The sequence below is a fragment of the Brassica napus genome, chromosome C4 (assembly GCF_020379485.1).
Source record: "Brassica napus cultivar Da-Ae chromosome C4, Da-Ae, whole genome shotgun sequence".
Lineage (NCBI taxonomy): Eukaryota > Viridiplantae > Streptophyta > Magnoliopsida > Brassicales > Brassicaceae > Brassica > Brassica napus.
The window spans coordinates 14,671,433-14,699,072 of NC_063447.1; the positions used below are offsets into that span (position 1 = coordinate 14,671,433).

Sequence of the window (27,640 nt, forward strand, 5' to 3'; positions counted from 1 at the left end):
TTTTTTTTCAGCAAGAGTTCAACTGGAATTCCGATGAGACGCTCTTTATCTATCACCACTTCGTCCATAAAGTTATGGACAACTATGGGAAGCAGATCCACGAGTGGAAGAAGAAGTGGGAAATCAATAAGGTTCAATTTAATTTATTAAACAATTTTTTAATTTATTAAACTATTTTTTATTTATTAAACTATTTTCTTTTTTTTATTATTAAAAGGTCCCAAATGAGTTGTGTGCGCATTGGGATAAGGAAGAGACGAAAGAAACTTCTTCCACCAACTCCACCAACCGCAGGAGCGACCGTAAAGGGAAGGACATCTACAAGCATAACTTGGGTGCTCAATCTATTGCCACTCTGGGAGATCACATGGTAAGTTCAACCGCTTTTTCTTCAATTATTTGAGTTTCGGAATTTTAATTTATTGTGCATTTCTTCTAATTTCTAATGTTTCTTTAATTTATGTTTTTTTTCAAGGCGGAAGAAAATGATGGCGAGCCGGTTGATGATCTCGCCCTAATGAGGAGGGCGTATACCAACAAGAAGACCGGCCAGATTGATGACGGTCTTGTGAGGGACGTGGTCGACCTGGTCCAAACTCAGGTGGTAGACGAAGTGTCTCAGCTTCAAACCGAGGATGACGCTTCGACGGCTTTGACCAACTTGTCCCGGTTTCGAATCAACGAAATCGTTGAATCGGTAAGTTTTTTTTTTAAAGTTCAATTTATTTATTTCTTGATTTTTATTTTATCATCAATTTATATTATTTAAATTTGGCTATTTATATTTCAGTCGGTTCCAAAGAAGAAGGGACGTTTGGTCGGTTTCGGTCGTCGCTCCCGGTCGGCTGCTCCTTCTTCTGCACCACCGCCATATGTTGATCCAGAAGTTCTTACGGCTCAGCTGAAGGACAAGGATGATCGGATATCTGCGTTGGAGACCAAGATGGCAGCTCAACAGGCGGGCTATGAGACACAGAAGAGGCTGAACGAGCAGATGATGGAAATGATGAAGAGGATGTACCCGAACGAGGTGTTCCCGAACATTCAAGACCCGTAGTTTTTTTTTTTTTACCAAAACTCAGAATGTTTTATTTTTATTTGTAAAACTTTGAATTATCTAATATGTTTTCAGTTTTAATTTTAATTTTATATTTTCGAATTTAAATTTCACAAATTTTAATTTAAAAAAAAAAAATTAAAAATTTTTTCTTTTTTTTCGAAATTCCGAGGAAAAGCACCCTCGGAAATTTCCGACGACCTTTTCCTCGGAATAAGTCGTCGGAATTTTAAAAAAAAAATCCGAGGGAATGTTACTCGGAATTTTCCGAGGGAATGCGTTCCTGACCACGTTCCTCGGAAATTCCCGATGCAAATTCCGAGGAAGATTTCGTCGGAACTTCCGAGGAAGATTTCGTCGGAACTTCCGAGGAAGATTTCGTCGGAACTTCCGAGGACTGGACCATCGGAAATTTCCTCAGAATATACCGAGGAAGTCCTCCCTCGGTATATTCCGAGGAACTTTCCGACGATCTAGTGGTCCTCGGAGTTTCCTCGGAAATTCAGTTCCTCGGAATTCCGTCGGAAATTTTCGAGGGATTTCCGAGGAAAAATGAATTTCCGAGGAGTTATTTCCGAGGACTTTTTTCGTCGGTATGTCGTCGGAATAGCCTTATTCCGACGACATACCGACGATTTTTTCCCTTAGTATGCCGCTGTTTTCTTGTAGTGTATCTCGCATGAGGCAAAATAATCTATCTTCATAAATTCGAATGAACCTTCTCAAATTGAATATCGACTATATATATTATCAACTCTATATTGTGTGTGTGTGTGTGTTAAAGAACATGCTCAGTAAACTTCGAGGGATAAACTAGTTTTGATATATTATAACTTTTTGGGAAAAAAAAAAAGGAATCTGTTACATGTCTCGTTTTGATTGTAGGCCAAAGAAAAATGTGGTTTTGATTACTTAAGAGCTTTTTTTTTTTTTTCTGAAACTGATTATTTAAGAGTTTACAGTTGATATTGCATGAACATTCGATACACTCCACCTGGTTTACGATAACTAAGTGGTTCAGTTGCACAATGTGGGTCTTTAGCAGTAACTTCTTGTCCAGAAGCAAAGGAAAAAGTTGAAAGCTCTTCCACTTCACGTACATGGATGGAAACCTTCTTTCGAGGCTCCTGTTGCCGAGAAAACTCTGTATGTAGATACTGTGCATTCAGTAGACAAGAAGGTACAAGAAGAGTCCATGGAGCAATCTTTACTTACAGAAGAAGTGCAGAACTTGATTGGACCCGGTGAAGAAGCTATATATATCTCGCAGCCTCAAACCACCCAAAGTGTCATAAGAGATGAGGGTTTCACTGAAGAATGTACTGATCAAGCTATTGCTGCACTGCAAGAATCCAATGTGGTAGTGGAGTTTACAAAGGAGAAGATTGATCTTGAAGCCAAGTTGCAGAGAAACACAAGGAATCTTGAAAGTACCAGGCTTCACCATCGTTACACTTATCATATTGTTCCACCACCACCGTTACCAAAAGCTCCTTCAGATTCCTGGTTAAAGCGTACACTGCCAACAATCCCACCAAAGAACAGAGATTTTGAAGTGATGTGCAGCTCATGTTAACAGAGATTTTGTTGCAATAACACTCCACATGTTCCATGTGACACTGCTTCTTTTGCCCTTCTTTATATGTCCTCTACTACTAATTGACTTTTTTTTTGGTTCTTTTGTAATTTATGTTTTTGAAATATAGAGCACCAGAAAGGAAACCTGAAAACTGCATAACTGAACTGAACTTTAATCTATGGTTAGCCATGAGTTTGATGACATAAGATTTGACACTTAAAATTGGTGTTTCATGAACTTTAATCTATGGTTAGCCATGAGTTTGATGATGCTCTTTTTGTTTCCAGTTCAGTAAAAGATGTATATCAAAATCTAAAAGTATGCAAATGGTATTATTACTCAAAAAATGAAAGATGTTATCATTAGCATTTATGTTTTTCTGATTCTGTAACAATATTAACTTCCACGATTAGTTGAACTAAGCAAATGAGTTTATTTATTATTTAAGGGAAGTATATAATAATAAAGGGAAATTAATTAGATTTTTCAGTTTGCTCTTCACTAGTGCTTATGTAACTGATGAGAGTACTTTAAACTAGTGCTCTAATTGAAAGGTGATGGTTACCCGCTATATTAACGCGTGGGCCATCCTTTTATCTTTGAACGATAACTGAAGTGTTTACTTGGACACAAGAAGAAAAAAGAGTCTTCACTCTTCAGTGGGGCTACTAGAGAGAGAGAGAGAGAGAGAGAGCACATGACATCCTCCATACCATTGGGTCATCAGCCTCCGTGTCTAGCTCCGCAGCCGCCGCCGCAGCTGCGCGACGGAGATGCTTTGAAACGTCGTCCTGATATGGATACAGACAAGGTTTCCTTTCTTTCTCTGTTTGATCCTTTACGTATGTGTTTGATAAACAAATGCATTTCAAATGTTAATTTGGTGGCTTTAGATCTAGCTCGGGTTTTGTGTTCGTGTTCCTGACAGGTTTTGGAATGTTCTTGTAATAATAAGTATATGGTTCTTGTCCCGTTCTTTGTTTTTTGGACTCTGAATTGATTCTGAACTCTCTTTTTGTCTTCTTGTGTTCTTCATTCCGATACTTGTTCCATGGTGTCTAAAGATTGTGTCTTCTTCTTTTTTTACGAAATGGTTCACATCCTCATCTTTAACAATTAGTCTGCAAATCTTTTCTCTGGGTTTTGTTTCTATATAAGATAGCTTCTGGTCAGTAGAAAGCACCTATGTGTCACCAGTTTCCTTTGTTCTTTGTTGACAAGAGTAGTTTAGCGCCTGCCTGAAATAATATATTAATGGTCTGATTTTGCAGGATATGTCTGCTGCTGTTATAGAGGGCAATGATGCTGTTACCGGTCACATCATTTCTACTACCATCGGAGGCAAAAACGGCGAACCTAAACAGGTTTGGTTTCCCTTTCTTTGCTCAATCTTTATATGAGCTATACTGCTCATGATTTGGGGGCACACCATCATGTGTGAGGTTGCCTAAACTTAAAGTAGGAGCCCCTACTAACTTATGTTTTCCTTCTTGTCTCTTTACAGACCATTAGTTACATGGCAGAACGGGTTGTTGGAACAGGATCATTTGGAATTGTATTCCAGGTACCTATGTGCTTGTCCACTCACTGCAACCATTTGGTGGAAAATAGTTTCTTCTTTCCTTTTCTGATTAAAATCAATTAACTTACCATTTCTAGGCAAAGTGCTTGGAAACTAGAGATTCAGTTGAAAGTTAAGAGACACATAGATATGAACCGTACACAAGTATTTCAAGAACACATTCTTGTATATTAGAAATATTTTAAACAATCCTCCTAGATCTGTTTAATCCGGTTTATGCTCAGTCACACACGACTAGCGACAGACCAATTTCTAATCTCTAAATTACAGAAACCCAAGCTGAAAACCTTTCACTCGATTTCTGTAGCCGACAAGAACAAACCTCTTGCTCTAGCTTTTACTCTCTTAACGCTTGACCAAAAACACTTCTAGGTTCCCTCGTTAAGTACCCGTGAAAGACAATATTCTACTTCCTAAAATATCGCCAACAGAAGATCTTCTTTGCTTCGCGCCAAAGCAATATCTTCTACTTCCATAAGTTTGTGACACGTCATCACGCCGTAACAAATTTAACGTACTATGTTACACACTCATCACCATGTGTAACACACTCTTGGCTCAGAACGAACAAGCTCACAATTCTTGAGCTTACATTCTCCCCCTTTTTATCTGAATGTGACAACCTACTCAACCTGTTGCAACAAAGCTCAACACACAAGACAATCTTCCATATCAAGCATAAGGATTAGTCTACCATCATACCACAAGATACGAGAAAGCGGAAACACCACACACTTAAGAAATTAAGAGTTTCATATCACACAAGCAAACGGAAGCAAAAACAATAGTACGATGCAGACTACAACATCTAGGTTCAGTACATAGTGCATAGAGTAAGAAACAATAGATTCACTCATTAGAAACTCTCACTCTCTTCACTATCCAGTTCCACTTCATCTTCCTCCTCATCCTGTGGGGTTTGACGAGGATACTGTGGATATTCTCCCCCTGAGTAGATGCACATTAAGATAAAAACATAAGGTCAGAAACTCATAGAATTCAAGAAAAAAGGTTCAACAAGTACTACACCCTTACTCCTCAAGCGAATCCGAATGCTTTTAAGATCAGCTATGGTTCGCTCAATGTCAGCCAGAAGATCCACGGATCTTGAGTCAGCCCCTTGCCCTCTGCCTGCCTTTTTGTCTTTGACAACCAGCTTCATAACCCGGTATACTCCTCAACATCTTCAAATGACAGCACTGTACGTTGATAGTCAATAACTTGATGAATCAATGTTGGGAAAATGATCCTCTGAGACCTGTCAGTGTTGATGTTAGCTGCAAAGATGATGATTTGATCGTAGACCATCTGACCAAAGTCAAAGCTTCTGTGATGATGAATCATGTAGAGAAACTTGAGTCGTTCCTGGTTCATTGACATGTAGTTGGTGGTGGGAATCCAATTTGAGCACACTAGCTTGTAAAGGACTTGATTCGTCGGGGTCAGATACTTGGAGCTCATGGCTTCCCAACGCTGCACACGATTATCCATCAAAAACGAGCACACTCGATCAATGTCTGCGGCCAAGTAGTCATGATCTTCTTCAAATCCCGGAACCAGATACAAAGCATTAATCTGGCTAGGCGAGAAATCAACCATAGATCCACGAAGAAACACAGCAACACCATTTCCTCTATCCTCAGCAGCACCCAAATTGGCAATAAACTCTTTCACCACATTAGGGTGAAACAAATCACTATCAATCAGAGTGTAGATCAAACCCGACCTAACTACCACCCGTTTCACATCAAACAAGTTCTCATCATTCACATCTAACCTTTGTTGAATCACAAACTCACGTGGAGCCAATTTTTCATACCTCTCAGCCGAATTGCTCGTGACGAAGCGACTCGAGAACGGAGTGATGTTGGAACAAAGCATCTCGGGGTTCTCTTGATTTCGTGCTTGGAAGATAGCACGGCTTGCTTGATAACGCGACTCTTTGGGTTGAAAGGCTTCAACCTCGTCGTCGGTAGATGAGGAAGACGTATATGCAGCATGCGGAGAAGACGGCGGCGGAGTGATCTCTCGCTGTTGCTTCCGGATTTGTTTGCGGGAAGATCCGAAAGGACCAGCGGCGGAGGGAGCCGGAGTAGATGTTCCTCTCTCAGACAATCGGGAGCATCTTCGGGTGGGTTGCATGTTTCGATTTGGGAGTGAGATGTGTCGGAAACTGTTTTTGAGAGTGACACAACCGATGACCTAATTTCACTCAATTTAAAACATTAGCCCCAAATAAAGTAACTCGGCTCATATAAAATAATCGCAAATAATACACTGTGTGTGATGCAATAGAACTTATGTGTAACTCATGCATGTAACCAGGAGCACAGACATCACTTACATTCGTATGAGAGTACGGAAGTCATGAGAATTGTGATGATAGCCAGCCTTATACACATAGACATCGATGGGTATGATGCCTGCATCTCAGGGTTATAGTCACTGAAGAACGATTTCACCACACATCTAGCTACCAAAACAGTTTTTATTGAAATCAATGAGTCAACCCAAGTCTGTAGCTATTTCTCAGCCGAGTAGCTGTCACAAACGAGATTCTGCTGTGTTCATTCAGTCAACCCAACTCTGTTTTCGCACTCAGCTGTATGGTCTGGAAACACACGTTAGGCTTCTTGTGTGTCTGTCTCTCCAACTCACAGACATTCACGTTTTATCAACAGGCAATCAATACACAATTCTAATTCTAGGAAAGAGATGGAATCCAGAGACAAAGTGGGGTAACACCCTGCTCCGAAACATGTATCCCAAGAGATTGGTAACATACCTGCCCAGTCAAGACAGTGATCGAAATCAGAGACAAAGTGGGGTAACACCCAGCTCCAAAACGAGTATCTATCATTCCGGGCCTTCCTTTTTTTTTTTTTTTGAGTCACATACCTCTTTCATGACGTTACATATGAGCCTTACCTTTGTAACTTTTGCGTGACCCACATTTCCTCTTATGTAACACTCATCCCCTTATGTTTTTCCTCATTCAATCCAGGCAGTGATCAATGGCTCAAACGTGAAATGGGATAACATCTCAGTTCAAGATGAGTGCCCTTCACCAGTGAATCAGAAAAGCGAGATAACAAGAGTCAGGTGACAGAACTTACACAGTAGAACTTGTTGACTCAAGGTGTTAGTGAGGGGGTCGCATCGAAGCATAGAGTCCAGCATTTTTACAGTGACTCTTCCCCCTTCTTCAGGACTTAATCAGAGTTCCATGATTCCCAACGCCTTTCTAAGACCCATAAAGGTGTTGTAATCCAGTGGTTTGGTAAAGAGATCCGCAAGTTGTTTCTCTGTTGGGACATGCTCTAAAATCACAATCCTCATTTCCACCAACTCTCTCACAAAGTGATGTCTTATATCCACGTGTTTAGTACGTGAACGCTGAACTGGATTTTTAGAGAGATTTATAGCACTCATGTTATCACAATGAACAAGCATGGGAGCAGAGGTGATACCGTAGTCAACAAGCATTTGTCGCATCCAAAGGAGTTGAGTGCAACAGCTTCCTAGTGAAATGTACTCAGCTTCTGCTGTGGAAAGAGAGACACAGTTTTGTTTCTTGCTATGCCATGAGACCATGTTGTTTCCTAAGAAAAAACAACCACCTGATGTGCTATGTCTGTCATCTAAGCAACATGCCCAATCAGCATCACAAAAACCTGCAAGATTCACATTAGTCTCAAATGTATAATGAAGACCAAAGTCAAGGGTGCCTTTCACGTATTTGATAATACGTTCATGTGAGACTCCTTCGGCTTAGCTTGATAGCAAGCACAAATCCCCACACTGAGGCATAGATCAGGACGACTTGCCGTGAGGTAAAGAAGACTTCCAATCATGGCTCAGTAGAGTTTCTCATCAACTGGTTTCCCATCGCTATCTTTGGAAAGTTTGGTTGTTGAGCTCATAGGTGTTTTTGCAGTCTTACTTGTCTGCATTTCAAATCGTATGATGAGATTTTTGGCGTAGGTACTCTGTGACACTGTGATTCCATCGGTTAGTTGTTTGATCTGAAGTCCGAGGAAATAGCTCAGTTCGCCAACCATACTCATTTCAAACTCCTTTGTCATAGTCTTCACGAAGTCATCAACCATTTGCTTAGACGTTCCTCCGAAAATGATATCATCCACGTAAACTTGAATGATCAGCATATCATTTCCATCTTCTCCGATGAACAGAGTCTTGTCCACACCACCTCTTTGAAAACCAGCTTGTACCAGGAACTCCGTCAGACGATCATACAAAGCTCGTGGAGCTTGTTTCAATCCATAAAGAGCTTTCTTGAGTTTGTAGACGTGATCCAGAAAATGTGGATCCTCAAACCCTTTTGGTTGTGTTACGTAGACTTCTTCTTTTAATACACCGTTTAGAAAGGCACTCTTGACATCCATCTGATAGAGTTTGATTCTCAGGTTGCAAGCCATACCAAACAGTAGTCGTATTGATTCAAGTCTCGCAACTGGAGCGAAGGTTTCATCAAAGTCTACTCCTTCAATCTGAGAGTATCCCTGTCCAACTAATCGCGACTTGTTTTGAATGACGTTCCCTTCCTCATCAGTCTTGTTCTTGTGAATCCACTTGGTTCCAAAGATGTTTACGTTCTTTGGTCTTGGTACCAATACCCACACTTGGAGTCGTTCAAACTGCTGAAGTTCCAGGTGCATCGATTCAGTCCAGAATTCATCATCTAATGCTTCCTGAATGTTCTTGGGCTCAATAAGTGACACAAAGCATTCCACTTCATTCATTTTCACCATGAAACACGCCAACTTGACCATCTCTTTGAAGTTGATTTGTTTCTTTCTTGTAACTCTTTCATCATACAGTCCGCCAATCACATCTGACGAGGAGTGGTTTTTGTGTAGTTTTCCTTGATCAAGATCGACCTTGGTCATCTCAGGTTCGTTGTCTTCTTCAGACTCATCTTTCACTTCATTTTCAGCTTCATTTTTAGCTTGTCTAGAAGAACTTGGCGTTACACCATCTATTGTATGTGTTACTCGAGCCTCATAGAATCCAATGCTATCATCAAAGACGACGTTAACATTGTCACCAACAAACTTGGTACGCTGATTAAACACATGGTAGGCTGAACTGTTCATTGATTATCTTAGGAACATCCCTATGTCACTTCTTGCTTCAAACTTTCCCAGATGTTCTTTATCATTCAGAATGTGGCACAAGCATCCAAACACATGCATGTGGCTCAGATTCGGTGTTTTACTCTTGAAAATCTCATAAGGAGTAGTCTTGGTCTTTGGCTTGACATAGACCCGATTTATCATAGCACGCAGTGTTGATTGCTTCCGCCCAAAAGCCAGATGGAACACTGTTTCCACACAACATTGCTCTAGCCATTTCTTGCAATGTTCTATTTTTTCTTTCCACAACCCCATTTTGTTGAGGAGTTCTCGGAGCGGCATACTGATGACGGATACCTTGACTGTGACAGAACTTATCAAACTGCTCATTCTGAAACTCACCCCCATGATCGCTCTTAATCTGAATGATTCCTCCCTTATCATGTTTGAGTTGAAGAGCCAGGATTCTGAAACTCTCAAGAGCATCAGACTTGTTGCGTAAGAAGTCCACCCAAGTGTACCTGGAAAAATCATCAACCAATACAAAAATATATCGCTTACCAGCAACGCTTTCAGGTGTTATAGGACTCATAAGATCCATGTGAAGCAATTCCAATATCCGTGTAGATCTGATCTCTGAAATTTATTTGTGTTGTACCTTGACTTGCTTTCCTTGGCAGCAAGCTCCACATACTGTCTCTGTCTGTTTCTCAAATCAGGGACACCTCTTACTACTTCAGCATTCACGAGTCTGCTAAGCCCATTGGTGTTCATGTGACCCAGTTTCTTGTGCCAGAGATCAAGTCTGGATTCAGTAGCCGTAAAATACACGTTTGAAGGTCTCCAAAGATAGCAGTTGTTCCCTGAACGAATACCTCTCAGCACCACATTGTTTCTTGCATCAACGGCGCGACATTCCTTGCTGTTAAAGATAACCTCTAATCCTTCATCACATAGTTGACTCACACTGATCAGGTTCGCCTTGAGACCCTCAACAAAGTAAACGTTTGAGAGTTTAGGCACATCAGGTCTGGAGGTTATTCCAATTGCACGAATTTTGCCTTGTCCTCCATCTCCAAAAGTAAATTTTCCACCTCTGATGAGTTCGAGCTTCTCAAGATAGTCTTCATTTCCATTCATATGCTTTGAGCACCCACTATCAAAATACCAAGGAAGTTGAGATTGTGATGCTTCTTCAGCAGAGGTATAAGCAACATTACTAACGATCTCTGTGTCTACTTGTACTCGCACAAAGTTGCAAACAAGATCATGTTCTGCTTCAGTGTGTGACTTAACAGAAACGGTGTTTAGTTCAGAGTGAGTGTTCTCTTTGTAGTTCGGATATAGATCACGTTTGGCTATCCACACGCAACCGTAAGCAGTTGGTTCGGTGAAACACAGGTTCAACCTCCATGCTCTCTCATACTAACGTCTTCGAAAGTAACAGAACCTAGCGTTGTGTCCTCGTTTCCCACAGAAATGACATCCGTTTCCACATCTTTTTGGTTTAGGAATGACATTCTCGTTTCTTTCAGCAGGGACCCCTTTCTCTTCAGGTTTCTTTTCTTCATTAGGAGCTTCCCTCACAAACTTCGTTTCAGTAGCCTTTGAGGTAGATCCTTTATATCCCAAGCCGATGTTGAGACTCGGACACTGTCCCCATGTAAGTATGTGATCAAGAGTTGCAGTACCAGCTGAGAGCATGCGAACCTTCTTGTGATTTTCAGTTAGTTGACTTTCGAGTAGCGTACTTCGATCAGTCTCTACGGCTAAGAGATCGCTCAACGTTTGTATGTGTGCTTCAGCTTCCTTACGAACTCGTTCCTGCTCTGTCATTGCTCTCTTAAGTGCAAGAACTTCTTGATCCGACTCTCGGTCAATTGAGTAAGCTTTTGTCTTGGTGGAAGGCTGATCAAGTTCCAGTATGTTAATCTGAGCTTTCAGCATTGCTTTCTCCTTGAGAAGCTCGAGATTCTCATGACTGAGATCAGAGAACTTGTCAAATAGAGTCTTGTACTCAGTTTCAAGATCTTGCTCAAGATCATCATCATCCTCGCTGTAAGCATTAGAATCTTTTCCACTTTCTTGACCAATTAGAGCCATGAAGTTTAGGTGCAGCTCACCTTCGTCACTGTCGCTTTCAGATTCAGTGTCACTGAAGCACAAGAGAGACTTCTCTTTCTTGAGAATGCTACGACACTCACTGCGTGTATGCCCAATGCCTTTACACTCAATACATTTTTGATATTTTCTCTTAGCAAGGGGACACTCGCTTCTGAAGTGGCCGTAACCTTCACACTCATGACACATCTTTGTGTTCTTGCTAGAATCCTGCTTTGAGAGCTGAGAGCTGCCCCTTTCAACATCATTCTTTTGGTAGCGTCCATTGGATCTACCACCACCTTTCTCCATACGCTTGACAAACTTGTTGAAGTTTCGAGCCATTAAACTCAGATTCTCTTCAATCTTAGTGACTCGACCATCATCCTTAGACTCAGCTGTGAAGGCAATGCTCTTCTGGTTAGTAGATTGTCGATCGGTTTTCTCAAGATCATGCACCTTCAGAAACTTCATCTCATCTGTGTCAACAGCAAGTGTGAGAACAGCTTTATAAGCTTCAAACCGTGGTGGTAAGCACCTTAGGAGCTTCTTCACCAAATCCTTTTCTTCATACTTCTTGCCAAGAACAGACGCTTCACTTGCCAATTCACTGATCTTGCATATGAATCCATCAATCGGCTCATCATCACTCATTCTCAGGTTCTCAAACTTGGAGGCTAGGTGATCAAGGCGCTTCTCATACTGGTATTTCCTTCAAAGTGATTTATGAGCGTATCCCACGCTTGCTTGGCAGATTCACATCCTTGTATGATCTTGAACTGCTCAACATCTACTGACGAGAATATGAAAGTTAGAGCTTTAGAGTTGAACTTAGACGCTTTCTTCTCACCCTCAGTTCACTGGTCTTTAGGCTTTGGACCAACTTACTTATCTTCCAAGACAACGGTAGGAGCACTCCAACCATCTTCTACAGACGTCCAAGCATCTTCATCAACTCCTCTGATGATGTGTTGCATCCTCACTTTCCAGTGACCAAAGTTGGTACTGTCCAGCATGATAGGCTTATGAATGTGTAAGAGTTCCTTCATGGTGTCCATGAAATCTGCAGGATCTCAACCTGTTAGTAGTACTTGATACCACAGAGGTTTCCCGCTCTGATACCAAATGAAAGTTCAAAGACACACAGATATGAACCGTACAAAAGTCTTTCAAGAACACTTTCTTGTATATTAGAAATCTTTTAAACAATCATCCTAGATCTGTTTAATCCGGTTTATGCTCAGTCACACACGACTAGCGACAGACCAATTTCTAATCTCTAAATTACAGAAACCCAAGCTGAAAACCTTTCACTAGATTTCTGTAGCCGACAAGAACAAACCTCTTGCTCTAGCTTTTACTCTCTTAACGCTTAACCTAAAACACTTCTAGGTTCCCTCGTTAAGTACCCGTGAAAGACAATATTCTACTTCCTAAAATATCGCCAACAGAAGATCTTCTTTGCTTCGCGCCAAAGCAATATCTTCTACTTCCATAAGTTTGTGACATGTCATCACGCCGTAACAAACTTAACGTACTATGTTACACACTCATCACCATGTGTAACACACTCTTGGCTCAGAACGAACAAGCTCACAATTCTTGAGCTTACATCAGTAGCCATTAAGAAGGTTTAGCAAGACCGGCGCTAAAAGAACCGTGAGCTTCAGTTAATGCGGCTAATGGACCACCCAAACGTTGTTTCCCTGAAGCATTGTTTCTTCTCTACGACGAGTAGAGATGAGCTCTTCCTCAACCTCGTTATGGAGTATGTACCCGAGACTTTGTACCGGGTTTTGAAGCACTATACTAGTTCAAACCAGAGAATGCCTATTTTCTATGTCAAATTTTACACTTACCAAGTAAATATGCGTTGTTATATTACTGCTTCCCCCCTACAAGTACTCTTTCTCTACGTTGATCCTGAAACGGGTTTTGAATATGTTTTTTCACAGATCTTTAGAGGCTTGGCTTATATCCATGCAGCTCCTGGTGTCTGCCACAGGGATTTGAAACCACAAAATCTTTTGGTACGTACGTTTGATCTATTGTTGTGGGTTTATCTTAAGTAACCTTGACTAGATTGTAATTTAAATTCTCTGTTGTGGTCTGTAGGTTGATCCTCTCACTCATCAGTGTAAGCTGTGCGATTTTGGAAGTGCAAAAATATTGGTACGTTTGATCACATTTATTTTTCAACCGCTTTTGCCTTTCTGTTATCTTCTTGACCTTTACAAACTATTCACCATTAGGTGAAAGGTGAAGCAAACATATCATATATCTGCTCTCGTTATTACCGAGCTCCAGAGCTTATCTTTGGGGCCACAGAGTATACATCCTCCATAGACATATGGGGCCCGTTCGTTTGTACATCTGGAAGATGCATCCAGATGAATCATTTGAATGCAACTATGTTCGTTTGCTTTTCATTTTTAACTTGCATCTGCATCTAGGCAGATTTGTTAATAAAATGACTAAAACATATATTTTTACGTTTCGGCGGAAAAAATAGCATTTTCATGGTATTGGCGAAAATATTTTTGCGGTTTTAGGGGAAAAATGTGTTTTTGACGAAAAAGTGCATTTTTGTAGTTTTTTGCGGGAAAATACGTTTTTACGGGTTTGGCGGAAAATATGTTATTGCGGTTTTGGCAGAAAAAGTGTGTTTTTGCGGTTTTGGAGGAAAATGTGTTTTTGACGAAAAAATGTGTTTTGCGGGTTTGAAGGGAAAATGCGTTTTACGGGTTTGACGTGAAAATGAGTTTTTGCGGGTTTGGCGGAAAATGCTTTTTTGCGGTTTTTGCAGGGAAATGCGTTTTGCGGTTTTGGCGGGAAACTGTTTTTTTAGGTTTTGGCGGAAAAATGAATTTTTGGCGGTTTTGGCGGGAAAATGTGTTTTTCGGTTTTGGTGGGAAAATGTGTTTTTACGGTTTTTGCGGAAAAATGCTTTTTCCGATTTTGGCGGGAAAATGCATTTTTCGGTTTTGGCGGAAAAATGCGTTTTTGCGGTTTTGGCAGGAAATGCGTATTTGCGGTTTTGGCAGGAAAATGCGTATTTGCGGTCTTGCGTTTTGGCGGAAAATGCGTTTTTTTATGTTTTGACAGGAAAGTGTGTTTTTACCGTTTTGGCCGAAAAGTGCGGTTTTACTGGTTTGGCTGAAAAGTGCGTTTTTATGAAAAAATGCGTTTTTACTTTTTTTGCGGAAAAACGAATTTTTGCGGTTTTGGCGGAAAAAATTGTTTTTAAGTTTTGGCGGGAAAATGCATTTTTCGGTTCTGGCAGAAAAATGTATGTGCAAAAAAATAGAATTTTTGGTTTGAAAATAATATTTTGATTTTAAAAGGTTGTTTTTGTCATTTATCATTTTGGACTGAACTAGATGCATCTGCATCCAGATGCACCATCAAGACTCACCTTCATTTGGATGAGAATTTGAGATGAGTTTTTAAAAATTCAGCTGGGTGATCCATCTGGATGTAGCATTATAATGTACAAAACGAACATCGATTTGCATCTTCACCCAGATGGATCACCTAGGTGAGCAAACGAACAGCACCATGGTCTGCTGGTTGTGTTTTGGCAGAGCTTCTCCTTGGCCAGGTTAGTTTAAACTAAGTATCTCAGAGAACTAAGTCATATCTCCAGAATCCTCCCCAATCATTTTGATATATATATTTTTTTTATCTACAGCCGTTGTTCCCGGGAGAAAACTCTGTGGACCAGCTAGTGGAGATCATCAAGGTGAAGCCTCATTTTGATTAGATGTTACTTTGGCTTCATTTTCTGTTTGGTATATAAAAATATAGATTGTTCTTGATATATGTGGTGCGTTGGTTTAGGTTCTTGGTACTCCAACTCGAGAAGAGATCAGATGCATGAATCCAAACTACACAGACTTCAGATTCCCACAAATCAAAGCTCATCCTTGGCATAAGGTATCTTAATTATTCATGTTACAATCCTGATAGTACAATGGCTTAATATATTTCAAAAGACAACATAAAAACAATACAACCTTCTTCAGGTTTTCCATAAGCGGATGCCTCCAGAAACCATTGACCTCGCATCTCGGCTTCTTCAGTATTCACCGAGCCTACGTTGCACTGCGGTCAGTATCTCTAAATAACCAAACACTCCTAATTGGGACCTGCACTGTTTGATGATGCTGAGTTTTTCTTTTAACTGCTGTACTGCTGTGTCTAAAAGCTGGAAGCATGTGCACATCCATTTTTCAGTGAACTACGAGAGCCCAATGCACGTCTTCCAAACGGCCGACCTCTACCACCATTGTTCAACTTCAAACAAGAGGTAATGATTAATCACAACAAAAGAGGGTGTAAGAGCACCCCCATTAGTGAACTTATGGGGGATTCACACAGATTCTAAAAAAAAAAAAAAATTAAAATAATGAATAGTGATGAACTTGTCTCTCTCCACTTCTTCTCAGTGAACCGGGTTTATCACTGTAGCGCGGGTCCCACGGCACGTGGCGGTCCGCGATTGGTCCGATTATTTTTTTTTTTATTTTTTTTTTTTAAAAAAACAAAAATCAAACAGAAAAAAAATATAATAAAAAAATACTTTGTGAATCCATTTCATGGGGTTCACTTATGGGGGTGCTCTAATGTAGCTAACTTTCCTTAAACCTACCGTAACTAAATGTATGTTATCTTTCTATTTGAATGTTCCAAAACAGTTATCTGGAGCTTCACTAGAGCTTATAGACAGGCTAATACCTGAGCACGTTAGGCGGCAGATGAGTGGAGGCTTTCCATTACAAGCTGGTCATTAGAAAAAAAAAGGATTTTGAAACTGAGATGTTATTATTCACTTTTGACTGGTAGAGACGCCTTTTTCTAGTGAATAATTTGTTCGTGGATGGTGATGGAAGAATTGAATTATAATGTCTAAAACTATAACCGTTATTAATTATAAGGTAGGAGCTTATATTACTTTAAGCATATCACCATGGCTGATCATAATTTCTTTCAAACATTTAAAAATAAAACAAATTATACACTAGAAAAAGGCGACTTGGTTAACCAAATTCCCCTTTTAAATATGTAGAAAATTATGGCGGTTGAAATCTCTCTTCTCTTTTCACAATATCTTATATCTACAACAAATGCGTAGATGATTAGTTGAGTTGTTGGCTTATAGCTCAAGTCATTCCAACTCGTAGTAGTTGTTTTAGAAAGAAAGAAAGGCAGAAAATATGAACAAAAACAAAATAAGGCTGTGAAATTTTGTAGATTTTTTTATATCGGATCCACTAAAAATATGATTGGGACAGGAATGATGTTAAAATGCTGTAAAGACTAAAAAAAAGTCTGTTAACCCAATCAATCATGTAGTCATAACCGACCAAACTCTTTATATTTCAAATTATACAGCAAATAATTTACAGTCATAACCGACCAACCATGGACTAAAGTGGAAACGCTTGACAAGTCCATGCAGCTAACAACTTACAATCTTCAAACTCGCACATATATTCAGTAATATAAAAGCAGTTAAAACATGTGAACTTGAGAAAAATTGCACGATTGGAATTGTACCGTTCAAGGACAAAAACTATGAGGAAGTTGTTCCGAAATAAGAAAAAGAAGAGCAAGCGGAGAAGAACACATATTCTCTCCCCTAAGGAGCCTGTTTGAAAATATTCAAAGAAATCGATGCAACAACACTTCCATGATTGTATGCTTCTTCTATTTTTATTGCGCAGCTAAGAACAAAATGCGCTGAGAATTTTACTGTTTGTGGATAAACCTTCAGTTCCCACGAAAACAATTGAAGGAGAACATAGCTTCCTGCGTCTTATTGACTCGTCAACAAGAAGAAAAAAATCATGTTTGGCTGGAGATATAAGTAAATAAAATAATTTAAGATGACTTGGTGACTTCATGTATAGCATTCGCAAGGTATCCCACATTTCCCGTTGTAACACCAGCCATACTGCAACCAAACACAGCCTCAATGATTTGCTAACAATTGAAAGTGCATTTAAAAATTAAGAAATGGAGAAGGGAAGTAGTAGTACCTGATACGGCCATTACGGGTCATATAGATGTGATATTCGCTTGTTAAGCGGTCAACCTGTTCTGGTGTTAGCCCACTGTAGCAGAACATTCCAATCTGTTTTTCCCCATATATGGTTACGTAAGTGCGTGAATCATATGATAGAAAATGACATGTTAATAAAATAAACATTTTAGTAATTAATTTCCTGCTTGGTTACGTGCTCCCACGATAAAGGCGATCCTAACTTCTCAAGGCTATCTCTCAAAGTAGTTCTCATGCCAATTATCCGATCAGCCATGATCTGTTTTAGGATTCTAATTCTTTAGTTGAATAATCCAACACAAAAGAGTGAAAATGGGAAAATAAAGGTAAGGTGATGACAATGTGGTGGAACTAGAAATGTTACCTTAACTTCCTTTAGCCACAGACTCTTTAACTCTGGGTCTCCGAGAATGGTTGAGACTATTTGAGCTCCATGTAAAGGTGGGTTACTATACATTGGTCTAGCTAGTTGCTGCAACTGACTTTTCACAGTTACGGCTTGCTTTTCATCTTCACAAAGCACGCTGCAGCACAAGACAAAGTAGTAACGTTTTATATTCTGTTTCTTACCTTTTTTTCACAAAATGAACATTTATGCATGAGTATGCTTAATGATGTGTTGGAGTATCTAAAATGAATATTATTGTACCTGAGACATCCGACTCTCTGGCCGTAGAGTCCCATGTTTTTGGCATAGGACTGAGAAATTCCAATATGGTGACCATCCTCGAGAAAGATCCTGATGGACTTGGCATCTCTCGCTGGATCACCACTGGCAAAACCTTGATAGGCCATATCGAAGAATGCAAAATGCTTTTTGGCCTTGAATAGCTGTGAGATCTCTCTCCATTGTTCCTCTGTAGGGTCGACTCCAGTAGGATTATGAGCACAAGCATGAAGAAGGAAGAAGGAGCCTTCCGGAGCATTCTATGAGAAAAAAAGGATTTTATCATCAACAAGAATAAGATTTAGAAGTAGAGTTCTTGCTTGCTAACCTTCACATCATCCATCAATCCTTTGAAATCCAAACCCTTGGTTTCTGGATGATAGTAATGATAAGTCTTTTGAGGGACTTGTGCATCTCTCCAGATGTTGTGGTGGCTTGGTCACAGAAGAGACAACATTAAGCTATTATGCTATTCAGGTTAAACATTGTAAATGATCAAAGTTAAAAATGTATTGAAAACTCACTTGGACCAGGTTGGAACAGGGATGTAGATCTGTGAAGCGGGACAGAAACGATTCTGGAAGTCAGCAAAGAGTCGGCATGCTCCAGTTCCGGAGAGAGACTGAACTGCAGCTATTCTTTTGTCTTTGATAAATTGAGAGTTGTCCCCATAGGCAAGCTTCAATGTTTCCTCCACCATTTTCACACTCCCTCCCATAGGAAGGTACTCCCTATATTCGTTAAACACAAAACATATAGTTCAGATGAGAGTCTGATGTTGATCTTCTTAGCATGATGCATACAGATTAAGCGTCACATAACTGACCTAAGCACACATATTCTTTTGTTTAGATACACAATTCAACTTTACCAATTACACAAACTTGAGGTTTTTTTTTTTTTTGTTGCAACAAATGAACAGAAGCTTTTTTAAAGAATTAAAAAAAGAAAAAAAGGATTCAATCTTACATGAAGGAGGTGCCAGCAATTCTTCGTTCAGCTTCTCTAACACAATCCAAGACAACAGGCTTCCCAATTATCATCACGATATGCTCCCTACCAAAAGTAACGACAGCATGCAATATATTATACGCCATCTCCTAAGACTTTCAGCTCGAAATGAGATTCTCAAAAACATTCTCCCGAAAATATTTCTTATAGATCACAGGAAAAGCGATGTCCGTAAGATCTGTGATAGACAGGGAGAGAGAGAGAGACTGACCACACCAACGTTAACTTTGTCGGGACTAGGATCAGCGAGAAAAGCCTCCGTTACTCCGAGGATCGGATCTTTGGGAGCAGGCTCCACGTTCTTCCACCATGACGACATACTTCTCGAACCGAAGATCGGACGACTCATCATCGTTCGACGTGAAGCCGAGTTACGGATTGTCATCGCCATCATCGCCATAACGCTTTTCTTTCCACCTTAAACGCACAGGGAGAGAATCGTAGGGGAAGCGTTGATATTTGTTAATGGAGAAGTTGCGACACGACATGTTCGAAGTTTGGGCAGATGCGGACGAATGAGAGACGCTAGTTGCTTAGATAATGGCCTTGGACTCTGTGTGTGAGAGATAAGAGCATTTTTATCCCGGGATACTAGAAGGTTTCTTGGCCGGTGGGATCTGCGTAGGATCCAATTTTGTTTAAGAAATCGGTTATAAAAACTATTAAATAGTAGTCGGTTCTTAAAGGTTTTTTACACTGTTCGCAGGTTCCACTAACACGTGGCGGCTCACGATTGGTTCGTTTTTTTTTTTTAAATTCGAAAAAATAAAAAAAGAAAAAAAAAAATTAAGAAAGAGGTTTTAGGGATAATGATGCTCTAAGATATTACTATTTGATTAAATAAATGATGGTTATAACAACAAAACTAAATAAACATTAAAAATTAGGATTTATCTGTCTTCTTGTATCAGATCTTTCACTTTTTCAGACTTCCAACACCTGAACTCCGAATTTTGCGGTACTTTGACAAATAGAAACTAAGAGTTTTTGCCGAAACTAACCCACAACTTGATTTTAATCCCAAACCTATATCCAAACTTAAATCAAATGAAAAACTAACCTAAAAGCCTAGTGAAATTACAGCTCAACCCCTTGTGACCAAACAAAAAAACATAAGTCATTTTTACGAATATAGCCCCAGTAAATCGTATGAGTCGTCTGAGATGTTGGAAGTCGTCTGGACGACTGAAGTGTAAGTCGTCTGGTACCAGTTTATTTTAAAAATAATTTATAAATCTTGTAAAAAAATATTTTGATGCTTGAAAAATAAAAATAAAGTAATTATAAACAGTTTTAAGTGATATAAATTAAGATATGATAAAATTGATTTGTTTTGAAGATAGATGAGTGGAAGTAGTGAATCATGAAATACTTTGGTTTAAGAGTTTGGCAAACATATGTTGTAGTATTGTATGTATTGTTAGGGTTAGATTTTGGAAAACTAAAATGTTTTTTTCAAAAATTAGTTTTCACCTATAGTAAACACTTTTCAAGTTTGATTTGGTTTTATGAAGTGTTTAATTAGATAATTAAGTTTAGGGGTTATGTTTAGGGTGTGGACGACTTATATTTCAGTCGTCTGTTGAATAATTTACCCGGACGACGTATATTGCAGTCGTCTACATCGTACCGAACCTTTAATTTTACCAATGTACGTTTTAACCTAACCGGATCATTTTACTCGGACGACTTACATTTCAGTCGTCTGGTGAAGAAATTAAAACAGACGACTTACATGTAAGTCGTCCAAATATTCCCGCCTAAATTTTTTAAAAAAAATTATTTTCCCGCTTAAATAATTTAATTTCCCACTAAAAATATTAAACTCTTCTGGACGACTTACATGTAAGTCGTCTGTTTTAATTTCTTCAGCAGACGACTGAAATGTAAGTCGTCTAGGAAGTCGTCTGAGTCAAAAATATTTAACCTAATTGGAATTTTTGTCTCCTTGTATAAAGAAAAATTTACACATTCTCTCTCCTCCTCTCAAATGGCTGCAACAAAAATGTAATATTCATCATTCTAAAACTCTCCAACCTCTCTCTAATCTCTTTGACTTGAAAACACCAAACTTTATATGAATTTTTCAGTTTTGTCTCATGTATTTCTTACTAATCTATCTCTTTTGCAGGTTTTTAATCAAATGGTACTCATCTTCCACTAATTTAAAGGTAGATCTATTAATTTTAGATATGTATTTTTGTGTGTTCTATAAATGTAGATTTATCTAATCTTCCACTCATTTTCTCTATTTTTAAGTCATTTGAATGTTTTTGGATATGCAGGTTTTTCAGATCTGGATTTGATATGCAGGTTTTTCAGATCTGGAAGACTTCTGAGACGACTTACTTGTTAGTCGTCTGGAAGTCGTCTGGAAGTCGTCTGGACTTCTTGGAAGTCTTCTGACAAAGTCGTCTGGACTTCCAGGAAGTCGTCTGGACTTCCAGGAAGTCGTCTGGACTTCCAGGAAGTCGTCTGGACTTCCAGGAAGTCGTCTGGATTTTTCTGAGCGTTTTGGTAAGTTCTTATGTCTGATTTTTCTTCATTTGGTAACTTCTTGTTGTATAAAGTTCTTACTTTTTTCCCAAACTAAAACTCTTCAAACCCACTCTAATCTCTTTGACTTGAAAACACCAAACTTTATATGAATTTTTTAGTTTTGTCTCATGTCTTTCTTACTAATCTATCTTTTTTGCAGGTTTTTAATTAGATGGTACTCATCTTCCACTAATTTAAAGGTAGATCTATTATTTTTAGATATGTATTTTTGTGTGTTTTGTAAAGGTAGATTTATCTAATCTTCCACTCATTTTTTCTGTTTTTAAGCCATTTGAACGTTTTTGAATATGCAGGTTTTTCAGATCTGGATTTAATATGCAGGTTTTTCAGATCTGGAAGACTTCTGGGACGACTTACTTGTTAGTCGTCTGGAAGTCGTCTGGAAATCGTCTGAAAGTCGTCTGGACTTCCTAAAAGTCGCCTGGACTTCCTGTAAAGTCGTCTGGAAGTCGTCTGAACTTCCTAAAAGTCTTCTGACAAAGTCGTCTGGACTTCTTAGAAGTCGTCTGGACTTCTTAAAAGTCGTCTGGTCTTGTCTACTCAAGTGGAATCCAAGCTTGTCTTTGTAGAGGAATGATCTATAATAGTTTTGTTTGTGGTCTGTTTTGTGAATTGCATGTCTACTCTTTTAGTTGTGATTTTTTTGTAAAATCAGTAATAATGTTTTCCAAGATGTATTAAATGTGCTAACAATGTGTTTACACATTTACAAATCAATGAAATAATAGACTTCAGTAGCCTTTTTCTTATCTTTGGATCTCTCATATGCAATAATTAACTCCAATGGCCTTTTCTCATCTTAATAAACAAGAATGTTGGTAGCTTCATATTGATACAACATTTTAAGAAGCATTTAACCCTTCTTCCAACTCATAACAATAGTCATAATTATTGTCTATAACAATAATACTTAAGAGATGGAAACAAACAATAGTAACTAGTCAAAGCATATCATATTTTTTTATAAGTTTGCGTTGAAAAACTTAGTCAAATTTAGTAAAACTAAGGGAGAGAACATATTTTGTAAATATGAGTTTTACATATCTTGAAGTTACTTATCACTCTTAAAAATACAAGTTATTCAAAAACTAACGTATAAGACTTAAAAACTAGCGAAGAAGACGCGGACGACTTCAATCTAAGTTGTCCGGACGACTAAACTATGCGTCGTCTGGTCAACGCAGAGGTTATTTTTGCAATTGACTTTGAAATCTGTTATTTCGGACGACTGAAAAATAAGTTGTCTACTATTGTTTGGTTAAAAAAAAAAACTCCAAAAAAGCTAGACGACTTACATTTCAGTCGTCATAGGTTAGTTTTGCATTTGACTGGATAATTACACAAGTTTGACTTCTTCAGACGACTTACATTTCAGTCATCTGTCGAAAATTAAAATAATAATATTTTTTTAAAAGTAAACGACTTACAATTAAGTAGTCATAGGTTAGTTTTGCAATTGAAAAAAAAAACTTCAAGATTTAATTATACACAGAAGACTTATAATTCAGTCGTCCACCAAACGACTTACTTGTAAGTCGTCGAGGATTTTTTTCCGAGATTCTGGTCAAACCTCGTAAATCCTGGACGACTTACATTTCAGTCGTCTCGTGGACGACTGAATTATAAGTCGTCTGTATATAATTAAATCTTGAAGTTTTTTTTTTCAATTGCAAAACTAACGTATGACGACTTAACTGTAAGTCGTCTACTTTTAAAAAAATATTATTATTTTAATTTTCAGTAGACGTCTGAAATGTAAGTCGTCCAGAAAAGTCAAACTTCTGAAATAATCCAGTCAAATGCAAAACTAACCTATGACGACTGAAATGTAAGTCGTCTAGGTTCTTTGGAAATTTTTTTGAAACCAAACAATAGTAGACGACTTAACTTTCAGTCGTCTCAGGTTACAGATTTCAAAGTCAATTGCAAAAATAACCTTTGCGTTGACCAGACGACTTCCAGGTAAGTCGTCTACAGCCAGACGACTTCCCAAGTAAGTCGTCTGACGAACAGATCTGGAAAAAAACTCGATGTCATACCTTAAATTGGTGAGATAAGTTTCTTAGCATACATAAGGCTTCTCCAAGCACACATAATCACAAACGAAAGTCACCCACCCAGAATCGTTAGCTTCTATGACTCTATGAACCATAAAAATTTTAGAATCAAAATCTTGGGTTTTTTTAGCTCATTGTGGAGAGAAAGTGAGAGATATGTTGTGTTTAGTTCACAAGAATGGAAAAAAAAGAAGGGTAAATCGATTTGGGAGCATTAAGAGCTTCAAATTTGTTGTTCATGGTGGTTGTGGTATTGATGACAATTGCAATCTTGTAATTACTTGAAGATGATGAGGGTGAGAGAGTAAAGATGTCATTTTCGAAAAAAAAAAAAAAAAAATTGATGGCATTTTCGTAAGTTATATGAACTTGTGGGGTGAATAGGGCAAAACCAATTTTCAAAAAAAAAGAGGTTAGTTTTTGTGTTTGACTTTAAGTTGTAGGTCAATTTTGCAAAAAGCCCTAGAAACTAATCTACGAATGTGAAAACAAATCTTGTCATCTAAATATTAATTTGTGTTGGAACAATGCTGGAACAAACATTATAGGAATTTATTGGATTGATGATTAAGGAGAACTAGGTGTTTTGTCCGCATAATCTTTTTATGAATACTTATTAGTTTATGTCTTATTAATCTAAAATCAGCATAATAAATTATTATTTATATTTTCAAACTTTGAAATCAAACATCGAAGTATTTATATATGTCAAATATTTTTCATCAAAATATATACTTATGATTGTGTTAATTATTTTAAAATACTTATATCTTAGAAATAGTTTAGAAAATATCTTTAAATATTTTTTTTTGCTTGAGCAATATTTAATTATAAATTGTTTTGTATCTTATTTTTTAAAAAATTTATAATAAAAATATTTTTTTTAGATAGCAACACAAGATATATAAAATTATCTTATTTTTAAATATGTTTTTGATAATTTTATTATATTATTTTATAATCAATTGGTTAATATTTAATATAACATATAAATTTAATTATTATATTATTTTATAATCAATTTTTTGATATTTAATATAACATATAAATTTAAAATTATTAAAATAAAATTCGTTAAGGGTATTGTTTAAATTAATAAATTAGTGAATCAATTAGAAACTAATAATAAATCAATAACCTAGTTAAAAGTCTAATACCTAATAAAAATATGATAAACAAGAAAAACTAACTAAATATTTAATATAGAATATAAATTTATTATTATTAAAATGAATTTTGTTTAATTATATATAAGGTTCTTTTTTTTGTCGACAACATTACACACTTATATTGACTCTGTAAACCACACCGTAAGATGTTGATCCATGTGAACGACGAAAGACGTTTATATATAACTATATAAGGTTCATTAAGGGTATTTTTTAAAATTAATAAATTAGCGACTTAGCTAAAAACTAATAATAAATCAATGATTTAGCTAAAACTTAATAAAAACATGACAAATGAAAAAATTACCTAAAATTATGGAGAATATGACAAATCAGCAAATTCACTTCTCAAATAATAGAATAGATTTGAATAGATTCTAAATTCAAATATAAATATAAAGAAAACTAGGTGTTTTGACCGCACATGCGGGCATAACCATCTTACGAATACTTATTATATTATGGGAAATTTCTAAAATTACTATTTTCAAAGTACCATTTTTAATGTTTACAGTAACCACTTTCACTCTTATCTTTAATGAATGATAAAATACATTTATAACCTTTTGATTACCTTTGACGAAAAAAACATAAGGTTAACTAATCTACACTTAAAACATCAACTCTAAACCCTAAATCATCAACTCTAAACTTTAAACTACGAAACATCAACTCTAAACCCTAAATCCCGAAACATCAACTCTAAACCCTAAACCTTCAAATCTAAACCCTAATACATCAACTCTAAACCCTAAACGTAAACCCTAAACCCTAAATCTGAACTTAAACATCAACTTTAAACCCTAGATCATCAACTCTAAACCCTAAACTTTGAAACATCAACTCTAAACCCTAAACCCAGAAACATCAACTCTAAACCCTAAATCCTAAATCTTCAAATCTAAACCCTAAAACATCAACTCTAAACCCCAAACGTAAACCCTAAACCCTATATTTTTCTGAAATCCGAACCCTAAACCCTAAGACCCTAAACCTTCAAATCTAAGCCCTAAAACATCAACTCTAAACCCTAAACGTAAACCCTAAACCCTAAAACCCTAAACTTTCAAATCTACACCCTAAAACATAAACTCTAATTTTAGGGTTTATGGTTTATGGTTTAGGATTTAGGGTTTAGGGTTTAGGGTTCAGAGTTGAAAGTTTATGGTTTATGGTTTAGAGTTGATGTTTTAGGGTTTAGGATTAATATTTTTGGGTTTAGGGTTTAGAGTTTACTTTTAGGGTTTAGGATTTAGTGTTGAGTGTTTAGGTTTTACGGTTTAGAGTTGATGTTTTATTGTTTAGAGTTGAAGGTTTAGGGTTAGAATAAATAAATATAAAATATAAGAAAAAATCAATAATAAGTAAGAAAGAATAAATTATATAATAAGTAAATATACAATATAAGAAAGAATAAATAATAAGTAAATATAATATATAAGAAATAAAAACATTACATTAAATATATATCGTAATATTATCATTGATATAAAAGCAAGAAAATTAGAATAAGTAAATATAAAAAATAAGAAAAGATGAACAGTAAGTAAATATACAATATAAAAAACGGAAAAACTAATTAAACATTTATCTGAAAATATATAGTTAAATGGAATAATGTATATTTAAATAAATAATAAGTAAATAAATAAATAGAAATATTGCATTAAACTAATAAGTAAATATACAATATAAGGAAAATAAATTATAAGTAAATATACAATTAAGAAATAAAAAACTAAATTAAACATAAATATGAAAAATGTATAGTAGAATAAATAATAACTAAATACACAATATAAGAAATAGAAATATTATATTAAATGTTTATCGTAATATTAGAATAAATAAATATAAAATATAAGAAAAAATCAATAATAAGTAAGAAAGAATAAATTATATAATAAGTAAATATACAATATAAGAAAGAATAAATAATAAGTAAATATAATATATAAGAAATAAAAATATTACATTAAATATATATCGTAATATTATCATTGATATAAAAGCAAGAAAATTAGAATAAGTAAATATAAAAAATAAGAAAAGATAAACAGTAAGTAAATATACAATATAAAAAATGGAAAAACTAATTAAACAATTATCTGAAAATATATAGTTAAATGGAATAATGTATATTTAAATAAATATTAAGTAAATATACAATATAAGAAATATAAATATTACATTAAACATCTATCGTAATATTATCATTTGATATAAAAGCAAGAAAATCAGAATAAATAAATATACAATATTGAAAAATTCTCTAGGATTGCCCTTTTTAAGTTTTTGTTACAAAATAGCTATAAATGAAAAAAATGACCAAAATAAGTCTTATTAAAGAGTAAAAATACATTTATACCCTATGGTTAACTAACATAGACTTATGGCTTAGAGTTAAGGGGTGGGGTTTTGAGGATAGAGTTTCAAATTTTTAAAAATAAAAATTAAATTTTTCAAAATAAAAAGGGCTATTTTGGTCATTTTCCTTATTGAATGCTATTTTGTGACAAAGACTTAAAAAATCTATCTGAGAGAATTGCCCTACAATATAAAAAAATAAAAAAATAAATAAACAATATGAGAAAGAAAAAACTATATGAAACATCTATCTCAAAAATGTATAGTTTTCTAATTTTTTTCTAAGGAAATATGTATTCACACAAACATATAATTCAGAATTTGTTGTTGTT

General features: G+C 36.6%; 4 protein-coding genes and 1 pseudogene across 4 annotated transcripts; 2 read left to right on the top strand and 3 right to left on the bottom strand.

Moving 5' to 3' along the window:
• Positions 1 to 3,229: 3,229 nt before the first annotated feature.
• LOC125585363 (shaggy-related protein kinase iota-like) lies at positions 3,230 to 9,133 on the top strand. Its single transcript, XM_048754292.1, has 4 exons — positions 3,230 to 3,447; positions 3,908 to 4,000; positions 4,141 to 4,200; positions 4,296 to 9,133. The coding sequence occupies exons 1-4, from the start codon at positions 3,334 to 3,336 to the stop codon at positions 4,332 to 4,334; spliced, it is 306 nt and encodes a 101-aa protein (XP_048610249.1). The 5' UTR covers positions 3,230 to 3,333; the 3' UTR covers positions 4,335 to 9,133.
• Positions 5,377 to 6,360, bottom strand: LOC125585813. Its single transcript, XM_048755507.1, has one exon. It carries the CDS (start codon positions 6,358 to 6,360, stop codon positions 5,377 to 5,379), a length of 984 nt encoding a protein of 327 aa, XP_048611464.1.
• Positions 9,134 to 9,468: 335 nt separating the features above from the next.
• LOC125585814 lies at positions 9,469 to 12,463 on the bottom strand. The gene is made up of 4 exons (XM_048755508.1): positions 12,303 to 12,463; positions 10,745 to 12,126; positions 9,973 to 10,672; positions 9,469 to 9,835 (listed from the first exon to the last, which is right to left on the bottom strand). Exons 1-4 carry the CDS (start codon positions 12,461 to 12,463, stop codon positions 9,469 to 9,471), a joined length of 2,610 nt encoding a protein of 869 aa, XP_048611465.1.
• On the top strand, positions 11,275 to 16,376 carry LOC106454858 (shaggy-related protein kinase zeta-like). The gene is made up of 10 exons (XM_048754293.1): positions 11,275 to 13,276; positions 13,370 to 13,444; positions 13,530 to 13,586; positions 13,667 to 13,781; positions 14,969 to 15,015; positions 15,106 to 15,156; positions 15,255 to 15,350; positions 15,440 to 15,523; positions 15,622 to 15,723; positions 16,112 to 16,376. The coding sequence occupies exons 1-10, from the start codon at positions 13,088 to 13,090 to the stop codon at positions 16,205 to 16,207; spliced, it is 912 nt and encodes a 303-aa protein (XP_048610250.1). The 5' UTR covers positions 11,275 to 13,087; the 3' UTR covers positions 16,208 to 16,376.
• A 567-nt stretch (positions 16,377 to 16,943) lies between these two features.
• Positions 16,944 to 19,789, bottom strand: LOC125585362 (annotated as a pseudogene).
• Positions 19,790 to 27,640: the final 7,851 nt, after the last annotated feature.